The 12390-nt window shown below is 37.9% G+C and overlaps 1 protein-coding gene across 6 annotated transcripts in view; it reads right to left on the bottom strand.

The window, feature by feature from the left end:
• The window catches only part of LOC131044252 (uncharacterized protein At4g10930), a 167394-nt gene that overhangs the window by 94707 nt on the left and 60297 nt on the right, over nt 1-12390 (bottom strand). For all 6 annotated transcript variants that reach the window (XM_057977547.2, XM_057977543.2, XM_057977549.2 and 3 more), the window contains 2 exons: nt 2277-2367; nt 2035-2096 (listed from right to left, as the gene is read on the bottom strand). In XM_057977547.2, coding sequence (XP_057833530.1) covers nt 2035-2096; nt 2277-2367 — 153 coding nt within the window. The remainder of the gene's footprint in view (nt 1-2034; nt 2097-2276; nt 2368-12390) is intronic.

The following is a 12390-nucleotide window of genomic DNA, read 5'->3' as shown; positions in this document are numbered from 1 at the left end:
TGCTGCTCTATGCATGCGACCGTCAGTTCACATGAACCAAATACACCTACTACTCAGATGGTAAGGGGTACCCATACTGTGTGACCGACTAGGTTCGTGTAGGTTCTAAACACTAGGCTCAGATTGCAAGATGACAACTAGATCTAGCCCTTAGTCTGCACCCTCGTAAAGGGTGGGGCCTCTTCCATTTGGAAGATGAGCGGGGAATCATCAGGTCTCTGGTTGGGTGGATAAACCTTCGATGATGCTCTCCCACTTTCAGACTATGCCAAGGCTTGTTACAAAAAACTCTAGTTGGGAAGCTTAATGTTTTGTAAACTCTGAACTTTATTCTCTTTCTTTTGAAAAATGAAATGATCATGTTAATTACTTACTCTTAAAGATTATGTTCCTTGTTTAAGCTCCTTAGAAGATTATCTTACATTCAGTTGAATCAGTTAGAATCTTATTATGCTGAAGAGCAGATAGTTGGTTTTCATTTTCAGCTGAAATAGTTATGTTTTATTTTGAAATGCTCAGATCATTTTATCTTAATATAGATAGTTATCAAATTTCTTTAAGTGTAGAATTAGTGGCATTATACAATTTTAACACCATTTGTAGCTCTTGACCTCTACAATTCAGCCATTCCAGACTATGGGCTTGTCATGAGACTCCCCACAGAACCAATGGTTCTCAGCAATTCCCTAAGTCAAGATTAACAGAGGCCTAGTCTTCTTACAATAGCTTATGACTTCCAACCTCTAGTAACACACAATATCGAGAGGTCACACAGGTAAACTGCAGTGAGAAAACAGCAGTGGAGTCTGATTAAACTAAGAAATATATGGAGAAAACTGAGGATTAGAAAAATGGTAAGAAAAGGGAGATTTGAATCTACCTCTTCCTCTATCTAAATATCTTCCCCTTGCTCTTCCTCTGTCTTTCCATGTTCTGTGAATCATCATAGCTGGTAAATCTTCCTCTAAATCATCCACTAATTCATCCAAATAATCTGCTTCTCTATTCTCATAATCTTCAATAATAACTGTTTGAAGAAGCTGCTTCTTGTACAACATGAGTTGGCTCAAATTTTTCTTTACATGCATCAGTTTCTTCAAAAAAGTCCTTTTTCTCAAATGGTCTCTATAATGCTCAAATCTGGAAATGATGCTGTAGATTCTAGTCTGTGTCAATCCTGTTTTGGAGCAAGTTAATTGAGAAGTGAGATTCCCAGCTTAACTTATAACTAATGATACTTGTCGTGATCATATATTGGGAGAACTGAAAATCAGGATTTATAACCTAATCTAAAATACTAGGAGTCCTTTGATTTTTTTTCTCCATGAGGTCAGGGGGTGTTGACATAGATGTTTTCCATCAGAAATGCCTCCATGTTGCCTTAGATGTCCTTAAACAAAAAATATTGTGCACCTATAAAGTAAAACTACAAGAGAATAACATAGAAAATCTCAAACAAATTTACCCAGGCCTTACTCTATGTTTACATTTTTCAACATATGGGCACCAAACTTCCCTTAGTTGTCAGTTGATTTTGCATTACTCGTTATTTCAGGTTCCATGACATGGATTGCAGAGATGAAAAACAATGCTTGTAAGATCAGTAAGAATTTTAGATGCTTAAACACTATGTAAATCATACACCTGCAACAATTTAAAATAATGTCTCACATTGATGCTGTGTGCCCCTAGATCCATAAAAAATAGTTGTCATAACAGCAGAATATTCTCTGTATGTGTAGCCATGACAAAAAAGAATGCCTTTCCAAGTTCATTACTATGTCTTGAAAAACTATGGCCTAAAATTCCTTCTAAACAGTCCCAATTGTTAAGTTCACGTTTATCATAAATTCAATATAAACATATGGATTTTTTGTGATCAAATGATGTTGTATTAGATCATTATAATCCATTTATTAAGAAAGTACCCAACAGAAAACCAAGGCACCATGATCAACAACCAGGATTCTAAGATTACTGGCAAAGAATTCTAGTGCAATTAAGGAAAGAAGACAAAGTATAAAATGGCAGTACCTCTCTGTTCCTTCTGGAGTAGAATTGTTCCACTCACTACTGCCACCAATTGTGTCATGGACCTGCATATGTCAAAATCAGTAAAATAGTACCAAACTGCCAAGGGAATGCCACCAACGAAATCAGATATTAATACCAATAATATCAGTTTCATGAAATACGACATTCAAAAAACACATGGCAGTTCATCGGTAACCCTGAATTAGTATCTTAAAAGTATGAAAAGATTAACAAACACTTACAGGAACACATGTGATGATCTCAAACTGGGCCTTACAGAGGGGACATAGATTGGTGATAACTGCCCAGTTGTCTATGCATTTAAAACAAAACCTGAAATTTCCAAATTATAACAAATTTGTTAGATCTCTGCCAGATGAACCTAGTGAAGTGTTTAATAGACATCTTTCTTCTTCAAATAAAGATGCAGAAAATTTTACTCCTTTTAATAAACAAGAAAAAATAGCTTTCTATTTAATCAATTAAATGGCTATAGAAAATAGGAGCAAATATATAATGCATCTAGAAAAGATTTACCTGCTACTTAAGGATACATTAAAGCTTAAAAGTATGATTATTATACATAGGATTATACCAGAGGCAAATATTAGAAGAATCAAATACTTCAACTTCAGTTATCTGAATGCAAGAAAAAATTAACTGTTCATAATAAATACATTTATTTACTTCTGTCATTTTCACCTCGTGTCATTACTAGATTCAAATGAAGCACCAATAAGCTTATAGACATGGCTTAAGGTTTTAGAGTTTAGAAAATGACCAACACAGAGCAGGGGAACATGCATGTATGACCAGTTTCTCTCTTTCTAAATTCGTCAGTCTTGGGTGTTGGGAGAGGTCCTAGGAAGTACCCTGCTCACTCCCAGCATATGCAAGCCTTTGCCAGTTAATCCAGGGCATTATCTATAAGGAGCCTGGAATATGTGTGAATTATTTATCTCTTGATTGCCCTAGATTTCAAGATGCCCCAAGTAAGGGATCTGATATATGTGTGATTTTTTTATTTGCTGGATGCCCTAAGCTGCAATAAATTCACTTCTAACAACACTTGAACAAAAACAGAAATATGATGGTTTACGATCCCACATTGCACTGAAATCGGATTACAATGAGGAATTTAATGAAAATTACTTATAATGTCAGCTCCAGTACACAGAAATGATGAAATAAACAGTCTAATTTTACTTGTTAACATAGCAGATTGTTCCATTGCACCAAAGCGAACCAGATTTGGGGTTAAGTGATCAGCTAACACAAAGATCAGTGTCTCTCTAGGTAATATGGAGGGTGGGAGGATCACTTTCTTTGCATCTGCAGTTCCAGATTTCACCTCCTTAGTGACTAGGTGAGTGACTCCAATCCATGAGGCCTAAAAAGTGATCTTATTACTCAGTAACCATCCACAGGTGCACCCAGCCAGATCTGTGACCTCCCTCCTGCATTGTGAAATGATGTGCGCCTACTCCTTGCTAGGGATTGCAACCACTTGTACGGATAGAATTATTCTGAGCAGAATTTACACAAGGACTTTCCCAGCTTAGGTGTCTCGCTATAATCTTTCCATGCTGACCTGGAATGAGTTTGATGATGGATACTTAGCCCAAACCACGCAATAAGGTTCCTCTCCTTGCATAGGAATCAATATTGACCAGTGCCAACCTATTCTTCAATGTAGCAGATGGATGTATGTAGCTTGAATATAGGCTAAAAGTTGACCCAAAAAAAGCTACACTGCTGCAAAATCATTGATGATTCTAAAATTTGTCACTTGCACTATGGTGCGGGAACACCAAGGTCACCTTTTGCAGTTAAGGGGGTCTAGTTTAGGCATTTGAGTCGATTTTGTGTGTAATAAGGTCTGTTGAGACCATTTGTAATGTTATTTCATGTTTTAGGTGTGTATGTCAAATTTGGGGTTATATTTTGCAAGTTTGTAAAGTTGTTCAAAATTGTCATTCTGTTGTCATCAAGATAGTTATCCCGATGAAGTGCTATTGCTGTAAAAAGTTGTCCATGTTGTCATCGGGATAGTTATCCCAATAAGGTGTCTTTGTTGTAACAAGTGTCAAAGTTTGTCATCGGGATAGTTATTCCGATAAAGTTTGTCATCCGGATAGTTATTCCGATAAAGTGTCATCGGGATAACTATTCCGATAAAGTGTCACCAGGATAGTTTTCTCTATCAGGTTTGCATAAAGTGGTTACTCCGCCTTAAGGAGTAATCCCGATGAGTAATCAAGAAGGCATGATCGGAGTTGCTATTCCAATATCTGTGTCCAACAGTGACCTATCAAATTTGGAATCGAAACAGTCATGCAGTCCAAAGGTCACCGTGGGAAAGTTCAAAATTTGGTATAAATTGTATAGCAACGGATGGAAATAGAGGCTAGAAGATGAATTTTAAAAATTTGAATTTCTGAAATCTGATTCTGTAACATAGTTTCAAAATTCTGAAATCATTGGCATCGTATTAGTAGTTCATTTCACTTTTTCTATAATTAATTTGTTTTCCTATACTTACATGTCAGTGTATGACTTCAAATTGATTGGTCAGTTATATGTATGGTTAACCATTGAATTACCTTCCAGTCGCCGGTGATTTGAGTTTCGAATTCGTTGTGAAGGAGTTTAGCAATCTTTCATACGGTGACCAGGTTAGCCAGGGGTAACTAGGGTTTTAGCCACGTTTCAACAATTCTCCCTCCCGGTATTGCATCACATTGTCATCTGCTAAGTGGGATGCCTACCTTGAAGCCTGATAACCAATTAAAATGCAAATATGTACTATTCATTATATTTTCTCTATCCATAGTGCATAAATCTTCTCTATTGGCTATTGGAAAGACAGTAACCATAAAACCCTACCACTGTGAGTAGTGTATTTGGCATCCAAAATTATCTTTGCCTCTCTAATAAAGCTATTGTTGATATGGCGAAAGTTGTGCTTTGACTCTCTCCAGTCAACACAAAATAGAATGTTGAGTATCCTATCCTCTCTTGAATAAGGAAATCCCTAATGTTGTTCTAGATGATCAAAGGGGACAACCTCAAGGTTCCAATGTCAGGTCTTGACTAAGGGATAACTCAGCGATGATGTGTTTTGCTGGTAACACAAGGAGGCTTACATTTACAACAAGCTGGCCTGCATCCAACAATGCTACGATTCTCAAACTATAGAAAATAAATGCAAAAGAGAAGGGTTTATAGATCCTAAGTACAATGATAGAAATGGTTGGTGTTGCAGGTAGACAGATTTCCATAAACTAACCCCTGCTTCGCCAGAGATATACTCACAACTTCACAAGGATAGTGCAAGCTCCAAGGGATAAAAGGATTTTCATACTGGAGGAACTCATTTAGGCACCCAATTTTGGCGCAACCTAAGACAAACAAGTGCAGTTGAACTAAGCACAATAGTAAGGTTAAGACTAACCATACACGGTGACCTACAATCAACAAGTACCCAATTGTATGAACCGGAAACCTCATCAAATACCTTCCCATTTCACCATTAAAACCACTGAACTCTACTTAACCAATTGATGGGAAACCATGCAAACAGAAGAAAACAAAAATAACAAACACCATACTTCAATGTTCATATATTGATTTCAACTACCATTACAACAATTTCTTATAGTAGTCCTATTCTACCTACAGCTATTTCTAATCTGCTAACTACTAACTGCTAACTTCTAAAAATCTAGAATCTAACTACTAAAGTCTAACCCTTTACAATGAGAGAGGCCTTGCTTTTATAAATTTTACATTTCAGATCAAGGGCCAAGATTGATTGCATCCAAGGGCTGCAATCTGCCTTCTAAAAGCCTGGTAGCTTTAGCCCATGCCTAGTAACTCTTTGTAACTTCTTAGTTGCCACCTTCAACCACTTCCTCAACTACTGGCCACTGTTCTACATCAATTTGGTCGATCAAGTAGTTGAGGAATAACTGACCTGTGTCCCCTTGTTTTAAATACATTAATGTGGACCCACAAGTAGCTATTTTACAATAAAACAATTTAGTTTTTAAAAACTGACTTCCTGGAATTTCTTGCTTTGCATTTTCTGAGTCTGCATACTTCCTGGGTAGCATTCTGAGTGTTCTTTTGTCTTCAACCTTGCTGATGGACTTCACCTTGCTGTCCGTTGATGGTGCGTATCTCCATGCTTTGTCTCCATCTCTGCAATGCGCTCTTCATTGGCAGCACTCCGTGATAACTGCTTTGATCTTGTGCTCCTTCCAGTGGCGTCAATCTGCAAAAGAAAACGAGTTCAACCGGAATCAATTACCTTGAAAATTTAAAGTAATTTTAACAAATATTAAATGTTATCAAGGCAACGTTGGGCTTCGTTTCGGCACATAAGAGGAGAAAATGGAAGATGTTCACTTTTAAAACAATTCGAACCTCCCTTACTTCATTCTATTTTGGACTTAAGATTGCGCCACTTTAAAGGGAAAACTTAGGCATTTAGAAGTAAAAGTGCCAAAAAGTTCCCTTTATATTTTCACTTAATGTTTTCCTTTTTAGGGATAACTTAGGCATTTAGAAACAAAAGTGCCAAAAAGTCCCCTAACGCTTTGATGCCATTTTACCTAAGTTCTCCCCCTTCTTTTCCTTTTTAAAACTTTACTTAACGCTTGTAAGGGAAAAACTCGGTATTGCAAGGAAAAAGTGCAAAATGCACTAAAGTGATCCTCCTTACCCCTTTTATTATGTTGATTGGTTCTTTTTAAGGGGAAACTTCAGCTTTTGTAAAGCTTAAGTGTAAAATAAAGCCTTATAATGCTATTCATAGAACCTATCTCTCCTTTGTCGCCCCTTAACTTATTATTTCGCCAAATCAAGGGAAAAGTTAGGCAATTTGAAGGGTCTTTTATTGGCCACAATATCATTCAAAGTCAAGTTTAATTTTATCGACCTTTTTAAAAAAAACTCAAATAGCCGATATTTTTGCCAACACTTTTAGGGGGATTTTTCGGCAAAATGAAGAGTCGTGGCGACTTCATTTTTGTGTCCATTGTTTATATCACTTAGTTTGCGATTTGGAGACTTCAACACATTTTCGAGGTATGAAGGTGCAATTTTCTTTTGACCATTTTGATTCACCCATACTGCCTGGCAACTTTTGGTATTTTGCTAATATTTTGAAGGGTCTTTTATTGGCAATTGGAAGGCATTCTGTTTGGGATATCTTCGACGAATGCAGAGGGTTTGAGAGGAGTCGTGGGGCTATTTTCGGCTTATGCAGGAGCTCAAGATGAAACCCAGACTTCGCTCCCTCCTCTCTATGTGATACACGTGATCTTTTCGGGGTTTCTTCGGCAATTGCAAGGCGAAATGAGGATATTGCGATGCCATAAAACATGACTTCATTTGCATTGATAAAAAGAATGCCTGAACTTAATCCGCATTTCATTATCCGCAAAGTTTGGGTAGGGTTTACATTTTGCACATTGGATTCCTCTGTCACACGGGGACAGAGACAAAGGGGGATTCCCTGTCTAACAGAAGGGGTGTGAAGTGCCACGCACAATAGCTATCTAGGCCCGATTCCAGTGCAAACAACTCATCCAATGAGCTATTCAAAAGAGTGGCAAATGGATGTATGTAGCTTCAAGAGGGTAGATTATATAGACTGGATCCGATGCCTAGAAAACTTGAAAATTGGATGCAAAATGCCAATTAGTCCCACTTGCAATTTTGGTCAAGAATTGTCAATGAAGAGGTAAGAGATGTCATCTCAACCTCTTGATCAGGCAATTTAAGAGAGGTTTCATCATCCTAAATCCCAGGTTGCAACCAAGGGATTCCATCCTTGATGAAACTTTAGCTGTAAGCTCCATTTCCAACAAAGAAAAAGAAATTTCATGCATAACCTCAAATGAATCCTTTCCCAGAGCTTACCTGCAATGTGGGGGGGTGCCCAAATTTAAAATTTGAAATTTATTTTTATCTTTTATTTTATTTTTAGTTATTATATTATTTATTATTTAGGTCAATGTTAAAAAACACTTTTAACTAGTAACAATAATATTAGAGGCCGCTGGAAAAAGGGGACATGATAGTCCTCCCTTTCCCAAATTGCTTGCCCTTAAGCAATGATAAATCAAGGAGCTCCATCTGCTTCATGTCAACATATGAGCCTCATAGCTTCTTTATACATGAATCCTAAAACAACTTCCACCAAAGAAGTCATGCATGCACAGATGCATCAATACTATTGAATCACTAAGAGGAATCATGCCACATTGCTCATAACATCCAAACCCAACATTCCTCAAGTGGAACAAACCCTACCATGAATCAGCATTGAGTCTACCCCATCCAACTCTCACACCTACAAACTCCCCCTAGATGAAGCCTCCTACCCAAAGCATGCAAATATAATTCTTTAAGGCCAAGGACTACCCTAAGAACTCATCACATTGTCCCTGTTCTACCCATGGGATCATCTCATGCAGTGAAGTATCTCAAATACTTGCTCCATGATTATATCCTTGGGCTCCAATGAGTCCCATTATGTCACTATGGGCTGGTCCCTCCAAAGTGTGACACAAATCACCTTGCACATAAGCTGGAAATAATTCATAATGGCCACAAGTCACTAAGAATTCCATCCAAATCAGCACTTGAATTGTTGGGAAGGTTCTCTTCTATAATGGAAGCCATCCACTAACATTACCATGCAAGGAAACCCTCTCAAGTTGCACAAATATACAGCTGTCCCTGACTGAGAACACTAAGACCAGCAATATAGAAATGATGTAACAGCTACAATTATGACAAACCCATGCAAAATTCAGCAATGTGATCAGTGTCAAAGCAATGGGTAGCAATACAAGGATTTAAAACTCACCATAAGCCATCACCAAATAGAAAGTACTGATGGAGAGCATCCAATGACTTCAACCAATTAGGGATATTTCTCCCAAGTCACCTATCCAATAGGTGAAATCCTTCAATAACTCCACAATGCTACTTAGTAGGCTCCAATAGCCCAAGTCATATCCGACCCTCTCAAACCCTCAATCACCCTCTCACACACATTCTCCCACACCTGTCCAATCATCTTGAACTCATAACCATGCTTCATGACACTCAAATACTCAACACTCACTAACCTCTTAGGGTTACTCAAATTAGGACAACCCTCAAGTAAGACTCCTTTTCTTCCTCAAACAACAACTCACAATGTGTACGACTTCTCTCAAACACACACACAACCTTTGTCAATCCTTCAAGGCTCTCAAACATGTCACAAAGGCCTTTCTTTACCCTCCCAACCTCCCAAGAACACACAATATACCCTGCTGTTATAATCACTGTTTTAGGACAGCCACAACTCTTTTTAGGACAGTCATGTTGACATAAATCATTCCTCACTCAAGGGCTTCCAAACACTACACAGGGCTTCAAAGAACCTCCTAGACCTTCAAGAGTACTCCCCTCTCTAACTCTCATCAACACTCACTCAATCTTATACAAAAAATGGAGATGTTTTATCACTGTCAAATTAAGACAGTCAACTAAGTGCAGGGACAGTCATAGACTTTGTCTTCCATCTCACTTCTCAATGCCTTCAAAGGTTATTAGGTACTCAATAGGGCCTTCCTACACTCCTCCAAACCCTGACCACAAACCCAAACAACATTCATTCATGCAAACACTTGAGTTCTTGTTGCATTGACAAACTAATGTACTCACTGTTATTCTGGAACAGTCAACGTGTTTTTACTTTTGGGTTGTTTCCTTGGCTTGCAACCACTTGACACACTTCAATAACCTCTTCACACACTCCTTACTTCCTTCCCTCACTCACCCAATGATCCCTTTTTCATGTGGTTCATCATCTACACCCTTCTCTTGCTGTTATACTCTGACTGAGACACAATTTCAGTCACTCTACAACTTGTTTGCACGTGCCAACCATTCATGGATCCCTGCAAGGAAAGTAAAAACAAAATATATACATGTACCCTCCATTCCACCAAGATTTGACCCTTGATCAACGTGGAATGCAGGTGTAATACATTTTACAACTTCACTGTTTACCCTAGTAGGGTTTTGACACTGTTTTACAAAAATTAGTAGATCTCCCTCCAAACTTAATGAAAAAGAATGAAATAAAGACCAAACTGTTGGGGGTTCACCCCTCTATCATTCCCAATTGCTTCTTGATGCAAAAGAATAAGTTTTCAATAATAAAAACTACTGATATCAGACTGCTACGTCTGAAAAACACAAGAAAGTGCAGGAAATCACAAATTTATCGATATTCTCCTTCAATACATGGAACAACAACCACCTCCAAACGCGTACAAGGCTTTTATAATGCCTTTCAATCTTTTATACGGTTACAACCACCCTCATAACCTATTTTGGACAACCATGTCTAATTATCCCTTACAAACTCAAAAGTTGCTTCACCACTTTTGTCAACTTTGACAATTTTTGCTCCAAATTGAACATAGACCCTATCTATGACTTCCATGACCAAATAAAGATTCAAATAGGTCCAAATACATCAAATAAACCCTTTTACATCGCAAATTCTCTTGCATGACTCATTTTCACATATTTGCACCATATTGACAACTTAAGACAATTTTGTCAACATTACAACTTTAGGACTCAAAACCTTAACAAAGGGACTCGTAGACACTTATTACATCATAAATGGGCATTTTTGACCTTATTACATGAAAAGAACTCAAAAGACTTGACCTTGTATCAACTTGACCTCATTGTACCATGAGGACCTATTAGGTGCTCCTGCACCAAGTACTCCTTCCCATGGCTGGGAATCCTTGCAAAACTTGTGTGCTTAATGGAGTGGTTGATAACAAAGATGACAACAGTGTTAGAGCAGGAAAGTAGATCCATGGTTGTCCTGCAAATGCTTCCACTATCATATGAAGATAACCCTTTATCACCACTCATTCCTATCCAGCCCTGATGGTGATATTTGCACAAAAATCCCAATACTCATGTGGTGCTACCTTAGCTTTCATGTGAACAACTCCATACTATACCAAATAGAAGAATCGTACAACAGTTACCATACCCCATAAAAACCATAAATATTGAGGCTTGAAGCACCCATACAAATATTGGTAACAGTCCAATAACCACACCAAACTGAAAATCACTCAATCCTACAACTGATAATGCCCATATGGCAGCAAATATTGCCGTGAAACAGCTGGAAATGATGATAATAGCAATACCAAAACTGAAAATCATGTGGACTTCAGTTTTTACCATATTTCCTTCGCAACTTCATTGAGGTGCACATCGCTTCCTCCCATTATACCTGGTTTGTAGTTTTGTACAATCAAATTGGAATTTGGGCTTCTTCCACTAATCTTACAGACATCCTTTATTTACCTTTGTATTGTGCCAGTAGCTTCCCTCATATGAAAGATAACTCCTTAATTGATGACTCCCCTAAAGATGAAATCTTGAGATGTGCATGCCACTTAGTCTTGACAATTTTTGGAACCCCATCCATGATGCCTTGAAACACTACCTCCTTCCCCTTAGATTTCATCTCTATAATAAGCTTCCCAAATAAAAGTGACCAATGCATGACACAATAATTTCCTTGTGTTACAATGGATCTTACCATGACACCACCAGTTGTACCTTTCAGATGATGGCATGGATCAGATTGTATGTGTATCGTAAAGTGGCTGTGCCTGCAACAATCATATATCACTTAGTAACCCCAATAGCTGAGACCTCCACACCACATGAAGCATGGAGATATTCCCAAAATACGCATGTCTATACTTTCTCATGAAGATAACATCATTTTAAAGCATGAAATTATCAAAGTGATAAATAGAAACATCATTTCATGGCTGTAACACTGCATTCATTTGCTCAGAATCAGAAATGTCATGGTGGGAACCCCACCATGTACCAATTGCAAATAACTTAATAATGATAGTGGGCTTGAAACTCCTCCACAATGTGACTGGAAACTCTTCTTTAGCTGCAAGGATAGTGTGGGAAGGACTAGGAATATTAAAGGCAGCAGATCTGGAAGTGGGAACTGTTGATGTGTTTTTTACGCACATGCGAACACAGAATAAAATACCCAAAAGTATCTTATCCTCTCTTGAACAAAGCTTCTCAAATGCTGAAGATTGGCTTAAGGATCACTTGAGACAACTCCATGGTTCTTGTGGATAAGCACAGTTGGTTGATGTGATTGCTGGTATCACAAAGGGACTTACGTTAAAGTGTAGAATGCTTGAATTGCTGGAACTTGATCATCTGATGTTGCAATCTTCTGATGCTTTTCTATCCTAAACTAACTTGAGTTTG

The sequence above is a fragment of the Cryptomeria japonica genome, chromosome 3, assembly GCF_030272615.1.
Source record: "Cryptomeria japonica chromosome 3, Sugi_1.0, whole genome shotgun sequence".
Taxonomy (NCBI): Eukaryota; Viridiplantae; Streptophyta; class Pinopsida; order Cupressales; family Cupressaceae; genus Cryptomeria; species Cryptomeria japonica.
This window is presented reverse-complemented; position numbering and strand designations above follow the sequence as displayed.